At 52.8% G+C, this 21811-nt stretch overlaps 2 protein-coding genes across 2 annotated transcripts in view; one reads left to right on the forward strand and one right to left on the reverse strand.

The window, feature by feature from the left end:
- Positions 1-12189: 12189 nt before the first annotated feature.
- Positions 12190-15719, forward strand: LOC125955636 (uncharacterized; the record flags this gene model as incomplete). The annotated part of the gene is made up of 3 exons (XM_049686774.1): positions 12190-12511; positions 14272-14440; positions 15175-15719. Coding segments are annotated over 3 exons (681 nt in total), but the record flags the coding sequence as incomplete, so codon positions are not given.
- Positions 15720-15773: 54 nt separating this feature from the next.
- LOC125953849 (serine/arginine repetitive matrix protein 1) overlaps positions 15774-21811 on the reverse strand; it is a 7059-nt gene continuing 1021 nt past the window's right edge. Inside the window, exons 2-5 of the mRNA XM_049683646.1 lie at positions 21146-21811; positions 20876-21074; positions 20216-20797; positions 15774-20092 (exon numbers count right to left, since the gene is read on the reverse strand). The exon at positions 21146-21811 is cut by the window's right edge and continues 376 nt beyond it. Coding sequence (XP_049539603.1) covers positions 17860-20092; positions 20216-20797; positions 20876-21074; positions 21146-21811 — 3680 coding nt within the window. The 3' untranslated portion in view covers positions 15774-17859. The remainder of the gene's footprint in view (positions 20093-20215; positions 20798-20875; positions 21075-21145) is intronic.

Below are 21811 nucleotides of genomic sequence, written 5' to 3' on the forward strand. Positions count from 1 at the left end.
GAAGCACTGCTCCGTTTATTGCACCGTCAGCGTCACCCGGATCCGTTCTCACTTGTTTCTCGTTTGTAACTCGTCTCGCCTCTCTCAGCCTCTGCCGTGCACCGTGCAGTGCGGGGGAGAGTGTGCGGTTTGTGTGACTTCAGAACGGTTTCACTTCGCCGAAGAACCCAAGAACCGGGAGCACAGCAGGTTGGCTCGAGCAGGATCGACACCATCTTTCATCCCATCCGTCCGCATTCGTCGCTCATCGTAGTACACACAGTTGCAACCAGCCTCGAAACATCGCAGTACGCAACGCTTCCAAGGATCGCAGTTCGCTTGTTCACTCGGTCGCTTGAAGAGCTGCTGCGCCAAACCGAATCGATCCAGTTTCGCGGCGAAGATCGCCCGTACACGAGGGTAATTGACCCGAAGAATCCATCCTTCTGCCGGCGGTAAGGGCATCCCAGCAGGTGCGACAGCAGCAGCAGCAGCAGAACCAGCATCAGAGTGTGCAAAAGTGACTCTTCGTGTTCGTGCTTGTGTATGTGTGTGCGTGTTCGTGTGTGTGTGTGTGTGTCGTAAACTCGTGTGCGGTAAAGCATCCATGTTGATACAGCGTCCGGTGCCACTTGGTACTCATTCCCGGCCGGAGGCATAATTGCTCCGCCAGTTGTTGTGTTCCCGTGTTGCTGAAAATTGTACGCAGAATCCTCCTCATCCCTTCTTCTCAATCCCCTTCCCTCTCTATTCGGCGGCGTCTCGCATTCGCAATCTGCGTCAGCGCCTTCCGCGATCACGAAGAACATTCTCCCATCTCCGTGCACTTACGGAGAAGTGAGCATCCAAGCAGCAGCCTGAAGCAGCTTTTAGCAGCATATTCGAAAGCAAGGGAACAAGGCGCCCGAGGCACAGCACAACAAGCACGATGGAGCAGCGATGGATATGCTATTTGGCACAGGTAAGTAAGTGGGATGATAAGCGAACGGGGGGGGGGGGGGGTGATGATACTACGCACACCGCACTACCATCTGTCGACAGCTTTTCCCTGAGGATGAGGGCAAAAGAAGATCGAAACCAAGAAGCGAACAAACACCGTAAAGCTCTCCAAAGCCTACTGGGCTGGTTTGGTCTCGAGCAAGTGTCTACTCTGCGCCAAACAACTCCCAGCAGCCACGACCACGGGTTACTGTGGTCGAATTCCCCGGTTACACGCACCTGATTTCTCCGCGCCACCACCAGGAGCACACCACATGATTCCCGCAACTTCGCACTTGCCCCTGACCAGGTTTCATCGCGTTCGTGCGGATGATTTAATTTGTTTTCCCGTTTGCGCGTGCTCACTACTGCTGCTACTGCTGCACTCAACCCAATTACTTGATTTCGGGATTCCAGATGCCTCCTGGCACGCGGAGGGTTTGCGTGAAGGGCGCGAGACGCAATGTCTATATGGATGCCGGAAATGGGATCAGCCGGACGTCTGGACGAGCCGAGAAACAGTCCGCCAAAAAAAAGGCCAAACCAGACGGACACGCGCCACATGCGGACATGCTTAAAAGCACTTCGATGCCAGCCGGACGAGGGAGCGGCGGAGTGTTGGTAGCAGGTGGTGCGGGTGTGGACGCGGATAGCCACACCATCATAATGAAACTTTCTCGGCGCGTAATTTCCCGGGGGGTGGGGCGCCCGATGAGATGAATTTTCGTGACCGGCACCACACTGCCACCGCCAGTCCGCCATGTTGAACTCATTCCGTTCCGGCCTGTGGCGGACTCAAAGCGGATGCCGCCGCCACTCGTCTGGACGGTCAAAGGTTGGACCAGCGCCGGAAAAGCGATCTGTTACAGCTTCCAGCTTCCAGCAGGAGCTCGTTCCATCTTCGTCCGAATCAGGCGATCAGGGCGGGAGTAGAGATCGGGTTGGCCTGGGGCCTCCACAGACCCAACGGAGTGAATCACTCATTATATGGGGGTTTAATGAAAAGTATTTAGCTACTCTCCACCGGTCGGGAGGGGAGGGGGGGGAGGAGGGAGCGCCACTTTGCGGTGCGCTATGATGAATCAACAACGGTGGCCGTGGCCGTGGCCAGTGTGCCGCGCGGCAGCATTCCACGTCTCTCGTTGACCGAAATGTGCAGGAAGCTTTCTCTTGGCACAACGAAAAAGGTGGTCAGGCGGGTCTGGCTGCCTGACTGACTGACTGGCGGGCTGACTGGCTGGCTGGCCGTCTGGTAATCCATTTTCGATGCCAATGCCGCTAGGGAACGATTTATCAATGGACCCGAATGGCGTTAAATGGGACTTTGATGGATCGCTTGTTGCCGTTAATCAGGCTAATTTTCGGCCGTTTTTCGATTGGAGTGCGATTGGGCCAGTTTAGGAACCAGTTCGTCTAATCAAGCGCTGCTATTGTATAGTAGGAACCCGGGTAGGGAAGGGCTGTTGCATCTGGAAACGCTGGAAAACCTGCGCTTCACTCGCGTGGCAACATAACCTCATTTTCGGTACCCATGATCATCATCAGCATGAACTTCATCTTCTTGTCCAAAGAACTCAGTGTGTATCGACAACAATAGCACGTACGGCGGCGCTTTTCGCAAACTATTATCTTTTACGGGCGACGACGACGGCACGGCAGACAATTCCCGATCTTCCGGGGATGATTTATTGTGGTTCGTTTTTCTTGCTTGCGCTGTGGAAACTGTAACCCGGAAACCATAATTTTCGTCACTTAAATCTAGCGGGCGCGGCCGAGGCACCATTGTTCGGCAACGCCAAGATCGCAACGCAACCACCAGTTCGATACGGACAATGGCCGCTGCTGTCGCCACAAATCGTGAACCGTGTGCCGTAAATGGAGGCATGGATATACCCTTATATCCCCGATGTCGTCTGCACGCATCATCCACCGCCATTGCCGTGTTGGGTTCTCGCGGATGGGTCGCATGCCATGATTTGCATACAAACGTGCCAACGACGCGCCGGCGCGCGATCCCGAATTTTGAGCACCTCACAAAACCCGACACAGACCGGGGTTTGCACGTTGCACTTTGACATTCTTTGGAGTGATTTCGCTCCCCCGGCGTTCCTGAATTCTGGAACCTGGGAAAGGGGATGGCAGCATCCGGATCCAAACCAGAGAGCAGTTGCTTCACTTCATGACTGAGCACTCGGATAAGTCTCTGCGTGAGCACTGAAGGTAACAGCTGCATGCGATGCCTGGCATTCCTTATGCCTGGAGAATACAGACTTCCAAAGCCTAACCACTGGTCTAATGACCGAAGGGGGATAATCTTAAAGACCATCTTAAAAACAACAACCCTCTAAACCGCAGTAGTTCCCCATATCTCGTCGCTTCTCACCATTAAACTCCGACGGAACAAGCAGCAGGCACATTAAAAATGTTAATGCTGCGTGCCGGACCGCGCGCTCTACAACCGGTGGGCACACCACAGCTGCTACGTGGCTTCTCACCTTTTTAGCGGATCCCTTCCCCTTGCCGTGGCGCGTCGCTTTAGTGAGCTTAATTTCGTTTAATTTGCTTAACTGTTTGCGATTATTTGCAAACGCTCCGTCGGCTGTGAGCGAGGATACAGTGCAGGAGTGCAATGCCGGGAGGGTCTCAACCAACCCCCCGGGCGCCTTTAATTGGTTGAGAAAGTTCTCATGTGTTGGTGCGAACTGTGCGAATGGTGGTACGAATGGATTCCGTCGATCGTTTCGCGGTCAATGCCACTTGGCTGCCGGGGTACCATTGGTAGCCCGAAACCCGAACGCAAGGCTACCGATGCTCGGATACGAACCATGAAACCGAGAACAGGATTGCGAACGCGATGGTAGAATCGAATGCGACCACCGATACGATCGAGGACAGGTCGTGAGGCCAAGTAGGCCATCCATTCCTGCGATGTGCCAGTCGGTCGGTCAATCAGCATTCACTTTTCAATCGAACCACGAATCGACCACTTCCAATTCGATCGATCAGATGTCCACCCTTCCGTTCGGCCGGGACAATGACAATACCCTTCTCTCTCTCTCTTTCTCTCTTTCTTTCTTTCTGTCTTCGGTGCTCTCCCCATACAGGAGGATGGAGGACAACACGTCATAAAAGAAAGCCAAATCATTCAGAGGGAGGAAGGTGTGCGTGTGCCTCGGCCAACTCGGCCATTGGCCGCAGACGCGAATTAGCACGTCCCAAAAAAAGGGTTATAATCGATTACGAACCCCCCCCCCCTCCCCTCCCGCTCGGGACTGCCGGGATTTTTGCTTTCGATTCCAGCAAAGCGCACGGTGACGCGTCGCGTCGGTGGCGATCTGGGCGAAAGTGAAATTTTTTGTTCGACGACGACGGTTTGAAATGCAACTGACCGCGACCGCGACCGGAGTCAGCGAGTAGGTGGCAACCTACTTTGTGGTCACTGGGGGCTGGGGGCCTGCGCTTCTTGCCTTTTGTTTTTGTCTGAGACTAGATAGGCACCACTTTGTTGCTGCTAAACTGCAATAATAATCAAACTCATCACGACGATCGCCGGGAACGGGATGAACAGGAAAATGGAACAGAAAGTGAGTTAATCGGTGGACGATCCAGACCAACCAGCGGACCAGCGGTGCTCCCGCTGTCCAATCCCCTCTAATCGCAAATGGCCAAAAAGCGAATGTTTTATTAATGTTTCCATTGGCCACGCCACGCTTTGCTGGCGGTGCAGGCAGCAGGAAAGTGATGAGCAACCGACAGAAAAAAGAAAGATGTTCGTAAACACACCGTCCGGTGTTATGATTAAACATGACTTGGATGCCTTTGCTTCGGTATAAAACGATACCCGATCCGATCCGATCCGATATCACTGCGCATCGCTTTTCGCACCACGATATCGCGTGGTCACTCGCCGTTGACGTCAACTTTCTACTCCGAAACGCCGATTCCTTTTAATTTATTTACGTTCGAGTCTCGGGAACGCGGGGGGGAAACTCTTCCTTTACTTTTTGCGCTCTCCGTCGCCTCTCCTCCAAAATTGTCCAATAAAATGGTGGCCTTTGCACACACCATCGGTGCCTGCTCCATTTTGGGAGTTTTTTCTTTCGGTTTTCGGATTCCACTGCCTTCCACTTCCAACATCAGCGCCGGCACGGCACGGAAGCAGCGCAGCCGAGCGCAGTGGAGGTCTAATGATCGAACACAGTTCGCATAAAAACATAAAACCATCCCCCTCCCAGCACAGTCCCTGCCATCGTAGCGATCGTCGTCGTCGTCGTCGTCGTGCGTCAAGGTTGAGCATTAGCCACGGTCAAGTTCAGGTTGGCTGGCTGCTGGGTGGACTTGGACCAGCGATCGCACGAACGATCAAGCGAACCATTCGTTTCAAGGTTGCGGAATCGAGCTGCGTGTCACCCACCGTCGGCGGTAGAGTCGCGTTTATTGGAACCGCGAGGACCGCTGGAGGAATGGGAAACGGAGAAATTGGGAATTGGGAATTGGGAGCCAGCAGCACGAAATCGATCTCTTATGGGCCACGAAATGCAATGAAAGATTCGCCGAGTTCGTCGCCTGTGTATTCCCGGGCAAGTCTTTTGAATTTCCGATCGCGACGAAAAGGGTGTCTTGTTTTTTTTTTTTTTGAGGTAGGGAAACGGATCCGCATCGCGCTTGGATCTGTTGGTTTCTCGCACCTTTTTTTTTTGTCCGCTGCTTGCTTATTTATTCTGTTCCTTAACACCACCAGGCCGGATCGGTGCCATTTTGGTGAATTTGGGTCATTGCTTTTCGTTTAGTTTCGTGTTTGGCAATCTCTTGGGTCCAGCGTCTCCGTCTCTCTCTCTATTTTTCTCTCTTTTCTTTTGTTTTTTTTTTGGTTCGGTGACCTACACATCTCGCAAATCAATTCAAACCGAAATTTTCCCGCTGGCTGCAAAGTTTGCCATCCCGCGGCACGCACCATTGACGGTGCCGCCAGTTGACGCCGGTCTGCACCGTTATCTAAATTGAGCTGCGACGCGATTCATCTGGCACTGTCACGCGTCTAGGCGCTTCAGGTAGGTCGCGCTCGCTGGTTGACCGGTTTTTTACGTGCCAGTTTTTTTTTTTCGTCTTTGGCCTTTCCGGTAGCCAAACAGGATGCTGAACGCGAAATCAATTTCGGGGACTAGTTTTTGCTCGCTGCGCCGAGCGTGTCATTTGTTTCATTCCGATAGCGATTAGACAATCTTGAGAAATGGAGCGTTAGAACAAGGTGTTAGACGGGACTGTTTGCTCTTCACATATGATCCTCTGCTTGATCTTCCATTCCCGTGTGCTTCCCGGAAAGGAATTTAAAAGCATTGGGAAGCATTTGCAGCAGATTACGGTCCGTCCCTGGCGGTCGGTTCTCTCAAATGCGCCGTTAAACCACTCTCGGTACACACCCAACCTAAACCAGTTGACAAATGGTTTCTTGGCTGCAGCAGCAGCAGCAGGAGTAGGAGCTGCAACTGCAACGGACAACCCTCCAGGATACCGTTAAATGTGTCCGCCATCCTCTAATGCAACTGCGCCACGGAACGATAACCGGCGAAACCGGACAGCAACCGAGTTTGACCACTCCAGCAAAAGGTGAACCGTTCTCTGGTCAAACAAAATTCGCAGAAACGTTGTTGTTGTCGCTCTAGAGCGGAGAGATGCGGCCATTCTGTGCAGTTTCTATCCGGGAGCACCTACGCATGGCCATTGGATGGTTTTTAGCACTTTTGGGACAAGAGGAAAGAGAAAAAAAAACTGGTGCTGCTCATTTGCATAACTGTGGTGATGCGAGAAAGGCCCAGCGAGAAAGACGCCGTGGACACACGCACACACACACACAGGAACGTACACACACTGGCACCCTTTGTCACTATGACCCAAATATGAGACAAGAGATCTCCCCTTCTTCTGGCATTCATTCATTCTGAGATCGTCACCCACCTCGCCACCCCCCCCCCCCACCCTTCCACCCCGCGAAACACACGCTCACGCACGCATCGCCTTTTCTTTTATCTATCCTCCCGCGGGGGATTCGCCTTCCCGGTGGCTGGAGTTTGGAAAGTTTTACGACATCCAGAGCACACAGGGGAGGGGGCGAGGGTGTAGGGCAGCGGGAAGGGACGGGGAAAGAATCGGGGGAGCGATAATAAAGATCGACGCGAAGGCGTAGAGCCAGAAAATGGGTCAACCGACCCGACCCCAAGCGTGGTGCGGTGATGACGGCGGCCACGAGAGACCGATCATCGAGAAACCGAATCTCCACCGCCGCGCACCGACCATCCCCCCGGGCCGAGAACGCGCGCAACGCCGGAAAGGTGTGTCTATTCCACTAACACAGTTAGTGTGTTAGTGGTCAACGTGAGGTTCGTCGTTGGGTTGCCATTGAAGCAGCAGAACGTATGCACGACCGCGGAGGTAGGGGGAACAAGAAAGAAAGGCGGCAGAAGGGTGGTCGGGCACGCGCCCAGCCATCGATTAGACGAGATCAAATCTCGATCTCTCTCTCTCTCTCTCTTGTTCGGCTGCTGTGTGCCAGGTGCCAGGTGCCGTGGGTCTAGCGGGTTTTTTCGGTTGTTTTTGTTTGGTTGTTTTGGACAGCAGACACTAATCACTGCGATCACTTGGATGGATGCCTGGCGCTGTCCTGGTAGGATACCGTTCGTTGCATGCACCGTGGAACGTTACCTGGGTCGGGGACCCTTCTTCATTAGCATACCTGGTGATGTTTGAGATGGGTTTTGAGGGACGGGCGGTTTGGGGAGGGGTCAAATCTTCGTGATTGATCGATGAGCCATGCCACGTTGGTTGGTGGGATTTCATTAGCATACTGCTGCTCGTTCTATTTCGGTTTTCCTTTTGTTATTCGGCTTCAGTGTTCACTAAATGTTACGGTAATCCCATATGACACAACTCCTTATGACACATTTTTCGATTTTGTTTTGTGTTTTGAAGAGGGACGATCTTTCAATGATTTTGTTTTGTACAGAAGCTTTGTACTTGAGGCAACAAATAGTATAGTCAGAGAAAAAAATATGTGTTTCTGATCATGTGCAGCTCAAGTATTCAGAATTTCAAAACGATAACGCTAGTAATTTTAATGCAACGATAGAGATCGATTTTTGAAACGTTAGTAAATTCCCAATACTCATGAAAGGTTAGGAAAATGTTAAAAACAACTTCACGAAACAAATTTGAATAGTGAAGTGCTCTTAAGTCTTTCCTTCAGAATACTTCAAGACGATTTCGAGGTGGATGGAACCTAAGGATGCTAGGACTATTTCTGGGATGTATGGAAATTTAAGAAAGAAGCATTTCGAACCATAGTAAACTGTGAGTAAGCTGAGGCTGTTGTGTGTTTTTTCCTGCTTTTCCATCCTCAAAGCGCGCGTGTCAGTTCTTCGGTAGTTTCCGTGAGGTTTTGAACTAAAAGTGAAGTGTCCTGTGAACAAATTATGTTTTAAAATATTCTGTAGTGTACATTCAAGTGATATTTTGAAGAATCGTTGTAGCGGTTTTCTCAGTTGCACTTACTTGAACATTGGACTCCTTTAGTCAGTAATATCAGAAACAAAGCTCAATATTCACGAAAGTCGCAACATCAGTTATCGAAATGAAGTTTAATTTATTAATACGATAATGTATCAAAGGTAACAAAGATGGTTTTCTTCACATTGCTTAGCGGATTGCTTCGATCGAAACAAAAACGAGTAGATGAAAGGAGAGAAAGCTGTCACGAGAAGCTGGCCTACCATGGTATTTCACGTGTCGATGAAGTAATCGGTGATAGTAAGTCGCTTCGCTGACAGTTTTTTTTTGCTAACACTATCGCGCGAGAGAGGGAGATAAGCAAAGCGGGAAGTAATTACAAAAAGGGAAAATTGATTTAAAAAAAAAAGAAAATCGAAAGCAAACCTAACCTCAACTGGCTAGCGCCACAATGGCTGTTTTTCCGCGAGGCTCTCCAAACACACACACACACATACACAGCACAGGCTTATCTGTTTACAAGTTAGCGGCCGAGGGCATGCAAAGAGCCCCCCCCCCCCCTTCCACCGGTTGGTTTCTCTTTCGCTAAACCGATTTCCCCCTCCTACCCCTCGACCGGCTCGGCCGGTGTCCCTTTACCGTGATTAATTGAAACCTCACGGCCCCACCTCTAGCCCGGGGGGTCGACCGATGAAAACACTTTCTTTCACCATAGAGAGCGCTTGGCCCCATGGTGGCGTAGGGGGTGGCGGGTTGTTGTTGGCAAAGAATTTCTCGCACATTTGCATATCGATGCCGCAAAGGTGCCGCGATACCGAACGGTGGAGCCCCAAGCCGGAAAGCCGTTCTACGCGCGGGCGCACGCAAAACGTCTGTTTCCAGTGGGGGATAGAGAGAGAGAGAGAGTGTGTGTGCGAAAGAAAGGAAGGAAAGGTGCTCCATCGGACAAAAGACACACGTGTTAATGGTGGGTGAGGAAGGGGAGTAAGTGGAGGGGAGGGTGGCTGGACTAGAAATACCAATAAAAATTTAAACCCCTCTCAAACACCCCCCCCCCCCCTCGACACACACCGCGCACGCAACTCACTCCGCCAAGCAACGATTCACTTACCATCGCTTGAACGGGAAAAACGGGGTCAACTTGGTGTGTACGAGAGGGCGAGTGGGTGGGGTGGAGGGAGTGAGTAATTTTCCTTCCACCATAAAGCACACCCCGGGGGGAGGGTGGGCCATCATCGCCACTCGCGTGTCTTCCGTTCGCGCTCGCCACGATGTCGATGTCGGAATTTCCATTGAAATGGAAAATCATCACCCCCTCCCCCCCAGGGGGGTGGAAGGTGGGATGCACTCCACCTCCCCCCCACCTCGGGGGGGTGCGGAATCGATTGGAACACGCGGACCCGTGTGAGAAGTGTCAAGCGATCCATTCCTGGAAGGCCCGGCCCGGAGCTCCAACCGATCGACCGGCTTTGTCGCTTGCGCTGGGAACGGACCTATTCCGGGGGGATCTTCTCTGAGAGGGGAAGAAACCCCCTCCGGAGGGGGGCAGTGATGATGGTGACATACCGAGCGATGAAAACACGCTACCGCTACTCGACTCAGTGGTTCGTTCGTTCGTTCGTTCGTTCGTTCGTCTTCTTTCTCTTTGGCGTGGCCTCCCCCGGGCTTTCCCAGACTGTCTACCACTCCCGCTCCCGCCCCCTCGAGGGACAGGACTGGGAAGTGGAACGCGCGGACCTCTGGTTCGCCCCAAGAAAAGGGGTGGGAGGGGGGGGGGGAGTTCCGCGTGAGCGTGAGAGATGAGCCACGCCGAGACGCTTTCCTTCGAGCCAATTGCAATGGGAGATGATGATGGTCTCTACACGCCCCCCGCGGGGCCGTTGTAGAGGGTTCCAACGAAGAGGGTTAACAGGGGAGAATGGGAATGGCATTTTCAATAATGCGCCATTGTGTGCGCGCGCGCCAGAGAGAGAGAGAGAGAGAGAGGGTGACAAGCTGCTAATCCGTGGCTAGTTGATCTTTTTGGGAAAGCTGGCTTCCCGGGTGAGGCGGAGGATGACCCGCGGAAGTCTAACATTGTTTACGATTCCGCAGATCCGTTCCCCGTGCTGTAGTTCCCTTGGATTAGCACATTATAGACACGATTCGCGTCAATATCCAATCGAAGTCCAATCGAAATATGTGATAAGCTGTGTCGTTGCAGTTGGTTTTTGGGGACAATCACGACCATTCGCCAGCGAACCACTTCGTGTCACCGGCTTCCTAATGGTCCGCGTGCCGGATCTCGCTCTGATCGTAAATGATCATATCGCATGTTTAGACCTAGAGCAGCGTGCGTTTAACGATGGCCGCGCCACTGACCTTCTTTCTCTGGAAAAAAAAGAGGCAAACGGCAATGGCGGGGAGCAGGAACTTGCCAAAAAGGGTCCAGCGTTGGAGGTGTAGCTATGCTCGTTTTGTCCCATCATTAAGGGCACTGTCAACGACGTCAGTGACGTCCAATGTCGTGACGACTATTGTTTGCTGCCCCTGGAACCGGGAGAAATTCCGACGCATTAACGTTTGGTTAAGTGAATTGGTTCGTTTCAAGAAATGAAATCATTTGCTTCGCGATCTGGAGTGCAATGAAATTTCGCACCGGAACGCGCAATGCTTTCCTCTCCGCAATGGCTTATCGCAAGGGTATTCCCCGGGAGTTCAGAGAGTATGGCGGGGGGAAATGGCGATTTTCAGAAGCCCCGTTCCCGAACCAGTATTTACCGTTACTTAAAGCACTCGTTGAACTTGGCGCTCGAGTCGGTATTCGGCCGCAGACCTGATAGTACTCCAGTCAAATTATCTTCCGTAATCCACATCGCCGGTAGCAGATGGTAGGACACTCCAAGAGAGAGAAAAAGAAAAAGAGAGAGAACCGAACGGCAATTCGCAACAATTGGCGTTACACTCCCCCGAAATCCCTGTCTGTGTCCAGCAGAAGGCGGAAGGCAAATTTCGGTTCCGCAAATACGTGATGCAACACCTGTGCTCGGGAAGACCCGAGCCAGCTGTCGAAACCGGAAAGCGGTACTGGTCGATGATAATCAACGCCGCGATAATTCTTAACCCAGTTTTGCCCAACCGGGGATCGTATCGGATCGTAGGGAAACAGCTGGCAGCCTCCGGAGATGGCCTGGCGTATAGCGTGCATATGATGAGCAGTGGCAGGAAGGAACACGTGGCGGTACAGGATGCGCCAGCTAGACAGGTGCTATGTTAAGCATTTAAATTATTTAGGAGTTATTCAATATTTAAATAGGACCTGTCTAGATGGCGCACTCTTTAGTTTTTCCTCTCCGGCCACGGACTCAGCAACGGTGTTGGCCACAAATTTCCTTTCTCCATTTACCCGGTCACATTGTGGTATTGTTGCTGCATAAAAGCATTGCTGCATATACGCAGCATAAAAGCATTTCCGGCGATGAGTGAGGCGCTCTCACCGTACTCTTCTGGCAAGTCATCTGGCATCTGGCTACTCGTACATCACCACCGTAGCTGGATGCACTTCCGGTGCAGAAGTTCTTGTGGGATTTGGGGCACCTTGGATCTGGCGCTGATCTTGAACAACATTTGACTAATCTGCATTTTGTCTTTCTGTTTTTTTTCTTCTCTCTCTCTTCCCGACAGCTGGTGACACTACTGCTCATTCCCGCACAGTTCGTCAGCTCGTCCACCTCCACCAGTGGGCATAGGCTTTGGTCCGATGGTCCAGCGACGACGGCCGGCAGGTCCACCGGCGCCACCGAGAAGTGCTCGAGCAGCGGTAACCTGAAGTATCTTTCCGGTGATGCACTGACGGACAGCCCGAACTGCATCGGACCGAACAACGCACCTTACCCGGCCAGCATGGTGGCCCGGACCTTCTCCAACTGGGGTCCGGGCGGTGGTGGTTCATCGCGCCGTGGCCGCATGAGCCAGCTGCCAACGCTCGATCCCAAGATTACGCAGCGGGCCCTACTGCAGGCGTACGGTGATGCCAATGAGGCCGCCGACCTCGAGACGGCCCGGACACGATACAGTAAGTAACGTCAGCGGTACAGAGAGAGAGAGAGAGGGAGAGAGAGAGAGAGGGAGAGAGAGAGAGAGGAGCATCTTCTGGACCTTCTACGACGGCTTTCCGCTAAATCATCGCCATGTTGGTGGCTGAGAAAGGAAAAGCTACTCCCGCTGCCGCTTGTCGATGGCCGATGAAGAGACCTTCAGCGGTCAAGCGCCTCCAACAGCTTCACTTTTGGGAACACGCGCTCGGTGCGATACCCTTAGCGGTGGGGGGGGGGGGGGGGGGGGGGGCGGTACGTTTAGCTGTTTCCGGAAAGCCACTGACCACCTGGTCGTGGCGTGGCGTGGCGTGGCGGGGGCCTTCACTTTCCTTCTTCGTGTCATTCCTTGGCTGGATTGGGAAAAGGCGAAACGAAACCGCCCGTGGCCAACCGTTTTCCACGAGTTCTCACCATCAATTTCACCAAACCGAGTCCGTCCGCCAATGGCCTTTAAAATGGCGGAGTCTGGTTGTTAGCCGGTAGTCTGGTGACCGCTCACCGCCGGGACGATGAAAGTGTTGCCCAGCAGGGCGACTTTTCTCAGGCTAGGACGTGACGAGGTAGGTCATTGGCCATTGTTTTCTCTCTCTCTCTGTCTCTCTCTCTCTGCCGGCTCCCTGCAACAGCGTGGAACTAATAGCCACGAAAGGCTACCGGATGGCGGATACCGGCGGCGGCAAATCGTGCACATCGTTCTGCTTGCTTCGAAAATTGGTTAATGAGGCCGCACGCCACGTGATCTGTGCGTGCAAAATGTGGCCAATTTCATGCCGCGATTCCAAAATGACCAAGAATGCGGTGGCACCGTAGCAGCGGCAACAGCAGCAGCAGCAGTGAGCACGCTGCGTGAAAAGAACAAAAGAAGAAACAATTAACAAGTGTGGCGCACGATGATGGCTGGATCGCGCTGCTGTCCAAGATCCCGCTAGCCCATTTCATGGTCAATCAACGTCGCAAGCAACCGATGGCTATCCCCGCCTGGGGAGTGAGAGCACGATCGCAGATGCTTGGACATCACAGCATCACAGCAGTAGGAGCAGCAGCAGCAGCAGCAGCAATGCCGAGTGAGCGGACAACTTTCGAGCGGACATTATCGCTGGTTCGTGGGCCTAGGGTGGACACTTTCTACAAAACCGTTACGCGCTTACGCGATCACACTTGGGGCGGTGTTGGAGTTGGGGGTTTTTTTTTTTTGCTCAGGAACAGAATGTCCCGCTGCATGGCGATAGAGCATTCTCGGTCGTGGGGTAGAAGGCAATGCAGCGAGATGCTAATGTGACAGTATGCTAATGCACGGTGCAGCATTCTCTCGTGGTGGTGGAGTGCATTCGGTTGGGTTCATGGAACCCGCAGGTGTTCATCCTCCATGATCCGTGTCTCTACAATGATGTCGACATTAGAGAACAACTTCTACGCCATGCGCCGGCGTAATTCCGATTCCGAAACAGGAAATGGGCACATTAGAGACCAACTTTATGGTCCCTCAGGGAGGTCTTCGGTGACGATGTATTTGAGAACTCTATTTCAGACCTGCTACAGCACGGCATCAACAACGAACGTGGCCAGCACCACCATTTCGGGAATCGCGACATTGTGGAACTTTCAATTTTACTTTGTCGAATCAAGAAGGCCGGCACCCCCACCCGAGAGGTGGCCTCACCAGTCACGTTCTTCCTAACCAATCCGTTTTGTTTCTCTTTCCTCTCGTTCCCGCTCGCCCGCCCACCCGCATCCGAAGGTCGCTCACTGGACAGTAGCCAGTGCCGGGATACGCCGTCGAGGCTCTGCAAGACGCGCTACAACACGACCGCCCCGATGTACGGCGTCAGTCTCACTTCCGGCCAGCCGGTCACGATCGTGCAGAAGTTCCCCGATCTGCTGCAGCAAGTCGTCTTCGAGGTGTGCGAGTAAGTAACGCGCGATCGCGATCACGATCGGTCCTTCTCTTCCTCCCCGTCTATCCCATTTACAGATGCCTTACCGAAGCATGTAGAAACTGTCCTCCCTCGAATCGCCTTGATCGCCACCGATCATGGGCCACCGTTTGTTGTTTGGCCAGAGCGATTATGGTGCCCTTGTTGGAAGAAGGTGGTATTTGGTGTTCCGCGATCCCGCGCCACTTTGAGCCATTATTTATGCAAACAACGTGAGGAGGAGAAGGAGGGCACCCGTCTTCCGTGCCAGTGCAGGAGCGTGCAGAACCGCGCACCCTTTTGTTGCTCCCATTCGGTTTCGGTTTTTGCGTCCGTTTGACCACTTCCACACCATCGGTCCACACCGGTGCTCGATCGGTGCGGGAAAGTTTTAACTTTTACCTACCACGGTTGAAGGATATTAACATATCGTTCGCGGACTTGCACTCTCCACCCTCCCCACCGATGCCGAATTCCGTGTCTCCACTCCGTTCGTGGCCTTTAAACTTGACCGATTTTCACCGGCCCGCATTTGCATTCCATCCGCCAAAGGCGACGACGACGTCCGAGATGGCGACAACGATTGTCGGTCGGTACTGCAACGGACTACCGGTCGCTGCAGCACGGGGCCGCTTTCATTTTCGTGAGCCTATAGCGATAATAATCCATTCCTTTCCCTCTCTCTCTCTTTCTTTTTGTCTCTCTGTGGCCCATGCCATTTTCACCAGATCGTCCGAGTGCGATGTTGTGCGGGGTGAGTGCACGCAAACGTACGTACCGTATCTGTTTCTGGTGATCCCGCTGGGGCCGGTTACCCTTACCGGGCAGGACTACGTGCTGGTCGAGAGTGGTTGCGTCTGCAAGCCAAAGTATGCCACCGATAAACCACGGGAAGCCGGTGGTAACTTCATCCCCTAGGAACTCCCTCGCCCCGAGGGAACCACCTTCAAGGACCGGTTGGCAAGACGAACGCCTGGATAGGACCAACGTTAAGTCAACGGAATTTATTGTGGAATCGAGCTGATAGCTTGCTAGCGAAGGCCTAGGGCAGGCAGAGTTGATCCCGTGTGTTCGGGATGTTTTAAGTTATTCTTCGAGGTGTCGACCGTTCGGTTCCTGCTGTTGGTCGAACGGGGCGCCAAACCTAAGCTGCACAAGCCCCTGCTGCGTTGGGGCGAGCATTTTAAGGTGTAATGTGAGTTATTAATAATAGGATTCGTAAGAGGCAAGAGGGGAGAGTAAATGATAAGACACAGAGCAGAACAGAGCAGAACAGAACAGAGCGGAACGGAAACGACCACAGAACAGAAGAAGGAAAGTAATTAAAAAACGAAAGCGCGTATCGTACGCCATTAGTATATTTTTTGTAAATACAAATAAATACGTCTATCGGAATTGACTACACGAACACGACAGTGACCGGCAAAAGGTAAACTAAACTAGAAAGAAACACCGTGGCTGCTACACCGTACTGTAAACGGGATGTACTAGGCAAAACCTTGGATTGGATTTACTAAAACTAAAGAGAACATTTACTAAACGATGACTAGCGTAAATAGGGGCTACGGGTACGTAATCTTAACCAGCGTGTACGTATTTCATTGAGCATGAGCTTTCATCAGTTACAAGCTAATTACGATCATTACTGCCACCGTCATTTGGTGCTGATTTGCGGATGTACATTAAGGTGAGATATCACAGTATCTACTAGTGTTGTTTGTCGCTCTCGCTTGTTGATGAGTTGATTTCGCAAAAACAAAATTATAACTACAAAACGATTGCAAACGTTACGAAACCGAACTAAAAAAGGATCCAAGGAAGGAAGAATTTGGGGACAACTTTCTTTCGCTTTCTCGAGCATGTGGTACACGCGGTATGAGCGGCTGTGTAGATGTGTAGTTCTCTATATGATTATTAATCTTTATTTGCTGTTTCGTTTTGGTTGCTCGATTCTGCCTCTATAGTCGTCTGCGCGCGCGCTTGCTACTCGTGTGTACTCCTCAGGATGTCCTGTCTCCGCCGCTCGCTCAACCGCTGTGTGGCAAATGTACGAAAATTCAGACACAACACACACAACACACGTTGCACGACACTTATCTTATGTAGTGCGGGGCGATCCACAGCACAGCAGACCGGACCGCGCCCCATTCCTGCTATCTGCAATCTTGGCTTTATCTGTAGATTCTAGAGCATGCAGGTCAAATCCATACTCGTTTCCCTACCGGACCAATGCTCAATCAATGTAAATCGAAATAGCGTGATAGTGAGAGACAACTTCTTTGATAGAGATGGTATGGAGGAGGGGGTCTGAGGGGGCGTAGGGAAGAGGCAGCGTGAAGTGATTTATTTTTAATTTATTACTTGGTTCTCTCTATCTCGCGCGCGCTTCGCTTCTCCTTTCGGGGGAAGTGAGCTACGTTCACTTAAAAGCTAAAAAGTCTGCTCAATTATGTTTGCTTGTGTCGCGTGCACCCTAGCCTAGCAGCAGCTCGCTTCCCAGGACCGGCATCCAGGAGTCGAGATCCCGTAGTTTTAAAAGAGAAAGATAGATAGAGAGAGAGAGAGGAAGTTTAAGACGAGAGAAAGACGAGTCCGATCGACGCTAAACGATATACACACAACCAATTGTTGGTACGCGGCAAGGCGCCGCCACCTTTTGGTCTAGTCTCTTTCCGATTAGCTATTTTGCGTCTTAAATCAAACTTCTTATGTCCTGTGTGTGTGTGTGCCTACGGAAAGGTACAAATACTTCAGGAAAAGGATGAAGAATCCAGAGCAGCCGCGATCACGTTCGCGGAACTACCAACACAATGTGCACGCAATCGACCGCTCGATCGACTTCATCTTGCCGTGATCAGCGCACAGGGGGGTGGACGCCGCTCTTCTAAAACCGAATCAACACAACCTGCTTTTGAGAGGAAATGGATAGGAACAATTTTATCCCGATCACGCATACCCATACGATCGTTAATTGTAGGGGTCGTTGACGGGGGGGAACACCTCCTTAGGGAAGGAGAGGGAAGGAGAGGGAAGGGTGGGGGGGGGGCTGTATGTCGTGTGATTTGTTTGAAATCCTTAAACATTTGCGTAAATAGACTATTACGCACTAGCGCCTGATCTTCCCTCGCTCGTCTTCTGTCCAATATCCTATACAATGAACGCTCGTATGCGCGCACGCATACGCAATACACGTTTTACTCTCTACTATCGGACATCTGGAGAGCAAACCTTTGTCGAAACCGAATGTTCGTTAAAGGAGTTGCACGGTATAGTAACAGCGGTAATAGTAGTAATAGTTGTAGTACTAATAGTAACGCAAGTTACTCACGACGTTGCGTCAGAATGACTCGTCTTGTACCCCAACGCCGCACCGGTGAGGGTGATGAAGGCGACGTTGGGGCCTGGTGGCGCTTTCAGTCGGAGGTGCTACTCTGCTGTTTCTTCATCGATTTGAGCGCCCGTTCGCGCAACTGCCGCTCTAGATCATCGTTAATGGCTGGCCCACCGAGCGCCGTCGTCGTCGTTGTCGTCGCTGATTGGGCCTGCGACTGTGATCCGCGTTTCTTCCCTTCGCGCACCACCTCTTCCTCATCGTCGGACGAGGACGAGGAGCTGCCACCTCGGTACTTACTGCTGCTTCCGCCACCACCACCTCCTCCTTTGCTCGATTTCTTATGCTTCTTGTGTTTCTTGTGTTTCTTGCTATGCTTCCGGTGTTTCTTGTGCTTCTTGCGCCGACTGCCGGACTCGGAATCGGAGGAACTACCCTCCTCCGAAGCGTCCCGTGGACGCTTCTTCTCCTTGCGGCGCTTCTTGCGGTGGCGTTCCGTGGAGTCGCTTGAAGAGGATGACTCGGGTTCTGCAATGGCACCAGCCGGTTTCACACCGGAGCTGGCACTGTTGGAGGCAGTTGATTTCGCTTTCGAGGACAGGTAGCTGGAACTTTCCTTTTGCTTCGCCTTGCTCTCATCGACTTCAACCGTGGTCGAGTGTTTGCGCTTCTTGCCTGGCTGTGAATCGGCAGCAAGTGTACTAGAGCCGCTGTCTCGGTGAACCTTTCGCGCCGTCACGTCGCTTTCCTTCGCCGGAGCAACGGTCGCGGTGTTCGATGATTTGCTCCGATGATCCTCCACGGCGGTGCCAGTCTTCGTTGCTTCTTCTTTGCGAGTGGCTTTCTTTGGTGGACGTCGATCTTTGCTTTTCAATTTCCGCCTATCGCTATCGTCGCTCTCGTCCGACGATTTGCCATCCTTGGCGTTGCGATCATCGTCCTCTTCCTCACTGCTGGATGAAGAGGAGGATGATGAGCGACGTTTTCCAGACTGCTTTTTCGCGTCCGCCTTTCGTTTCTTGAGCTTTTCCGCTTTGCGTGCTGCTGCGGCAGCCAGCAATGCGGCTGCCTCCCGTTGCCTCCGATCATCTTCATCCTTGCGAGATAGCTTCTTCTTCGCTTTCCTCGAATCTTCACTCTCGCTTCCCGAACTATCGTCGTCCTCCTCCTCGTCTTCACTGCCCGAACTGACAGCCGATTCTTGCTTAGTGCTAGCTGCTTTCGGCTGTTTCTGTGCTTTTTGAGAAACAGAAGATCCGGCAGTAGTCGCAGTACTGGCACTAGCGGCTGCTGCAGATACATTGGTTTTTTCCTCTCGCTGACCAGGACCCGAGGCGACAAGATCTGACGCTTCGCGTTCGTGAGGTTTCAGGAAGGGAGAAGGTGTCCGTGAGAGGCTGCTACTGTACCGGGCACTGCGCGTTGAGCCAGATGACGATTTGGACTCCCTCTTGTCCTCATTCGTTGCCACCGCTGCAGTGGCACGTTTGCTGCTCGCCGATACCGTTTCCTTTGGAACAATTTGATCGTTCAGTTTCTTCGTTTCCGAAGCTACCACAGGGGCGGCGCTAGCTGTTGCTGGTTGCTGTGTGTGTGGCTTACGTGCACCAGCACGGCGATCATCAGCCCTCTCGGCGGATCCATGCTCCGTTGAGCTGCGTTGCCGTTCGGCTGCAGCATCCTCGGCCAGCCTGTCGCTCGATTCGCGTGTATTAGAGTTTCTAGAAGCTGACTGACGATGGCTACCGGTAGATCCGGCAGGGCTTTCGGAGGTTTTGCGTCCACCCCGTACCGATCCACTTCCGCTACGATTCAGACGGTCCTGTTGCTGCTGGTGCTGCTGCTCTACACTGTCGCGCTCTTGGCCACCGGTTGAGGAACGGTTACCGGTAGCCTCACGATTGTTGCGATGATCACGCTCGTCGTAGCGGTTCGACGCCGGTGGTCCCATTTGCTGGTGGCCTCGCTGCTGTTCCCCACGATCGGCCGAACGACGCCACTTCGGTGCATTCGCAGCATCACGGTTACGACCTCCATCGCCGGTACGACGATCCCTTTCATTCTGCATTCGATCCCGTTCCCGAGAGTTCGGTCGCCTGCCACGCGATGGACTCGAAGGTCCTCCTCCAAAACGCTGGTTTTGCGCATTACCTCCGCCGGACCTGTCACGATCTCGCTCTCGTTCGCGATCGCGCTGCTCCCGGTCCCTCTCGCGGTCACGGTCACGGTCGCGATCTCGATTGTCTTGTCCTCGTCCTGGACCACCACCACCACCACGAGACGGAGGTGAACGATGTCGATTGAAATTGCCATCACTAGTGGGTGGGAAAACAAAGAAAAGGAAAATGAAAAGAAAATCAGAAAACATGAAAGGAAACGCATTATAGACTGTTGTTCATTCTGTTATCAATTCGGTGCGGTAGTTTGCGTTCTCTTACCGAGCATTCCCACGACCAATCGGACGGCCAGGAGATCGCGAGCGACCTCGCCTCGGTGATCGGGAACGATTGCGTGACCGGGAACGAGATCGGGATCGCGCATTACGGCCTCCGCGGGGACCATCTTCACGACCACGTCCACGCGAAACAGACCGTCGATCGCGTTCTCGACCACCTCCCCTCCCAGCCATCGGTTTCCGACGATCTGAATCATTATCTGCATCCGGTGGCCGACGGCGTGGTGCTCCTTTGGCGGTATGTGCTTCGGCCGCCTCCGAATCCGATGAGTCCTTATTCGAGCGATAGTGACGCTTCTTCTGGACACTGTTTTCCTTTTTCTGGATCTCGAAATCGTCCGATCCTTTGCGTCCCCTCGAAGGAGAACGGCTGCTGCCGGAACGTGATGTATCTCGACGGTTCGGTCGACTGTGGCTCCGGCTACGACTGCTCCGTCCATTACGCTTCTTCGCACCGCCCCCGGTCGCCTTCGTTTTCGGCTCATCTTCGCTACTGGACGAGGAGGAATCAGAAGAATCGTTCGAACTATGAGATCGGCTTCCGGGACGTCCTTTTGCCGATTTTCTGTACCGGTTAGACAATGTGTCAGATGAATTAATAGATTAAAATATACCAATTGCAGTGAGTTAGGGAGGGACCTACCTTAGTTTCGATCCCGATCGTGAACGACTGACCGACGGCTTTTTGCGATTGTTCGGTTTCACGGATCCAGACCGACTACGAGATCGAGAACCGGCCGATGAGTGGCTAGGGCTTCCTTTCTTGCCCTGACCCTTCTTCCCTTCAGCCATGTTCATGAGCTTGGATTGCAGTTTCGACAGAGCGGCCGAATTGCCGTTTCCTGTAAATTCCCGCAAACGATTACAATCCATCCACTGACCATCGAACAGCCTTTTTGATATCCACACTTACCGTTCTTACTGTTCTCTTTCTTGGACAGAGAGCTACTGCGTGACCGACGACGACCATCACGATCATTGGCCCGTCTATCGCGTGGCGAACGGCTACCACGTTTACGCGCACGGTCAACGGGTGATCGGCGCCCACCGGATCTAGAGCGCCGGCGATCGCGTGAAGAGCGACGATCGCGAGATGAAGCACGCCGATCTCGTGAACCACCTCTTCGGTCATTTCTAGACCGTGACCTATCGCGCGATTTCCTTCGGTTCCGATCCTGCCGCTCGCCGGATTTCCCACGTTCCACGGATTTCCGCCGCGCTACCGAATGGTCGCGTGAGTTCTTCTCCGACGCTGGCGCTCCTTTAGCGGGGTCGCTGCTCTTTACGCCACTTTCCGTGGGTACAGGGGGTGCCGCTGGCGGTTTTTTGGACTCTTTCGGCACGTCCGCTTCGATGAATTCCTCGATCATTTTTTCCTCCTCATCAACATAGTCCTCCGGTTCCGGTTTGTACATCTGGCGCACAGTGTTTTTCGGTTTAGATTTACCACCAACACCACCACTAGCAGCAGTGCCAGTGCCGGTTGCATCTTCCTTGTCCCGAGTGCGGCTTCTCGAACGGCGACCACCACCACGGCCACCTTCCTCCTGCTGCAGACGAGCTTCCTCTTCGCGCTTCA

This window comes from Anopheles darlingi, chromosome 3 (genome assembly GCF_943734745.1).
Source record: "Anopheles darlingi chromosome 3, idAnoDarlMG_H_01, whole genome shotgun sequence".
In the NCBI taxonomy this organism is placed as follows: Eukaryota; Metazoa; Arthropoda; class Insecta; order Diptera; family Culicidae; genus Anopheles; species Anopheles darlingi.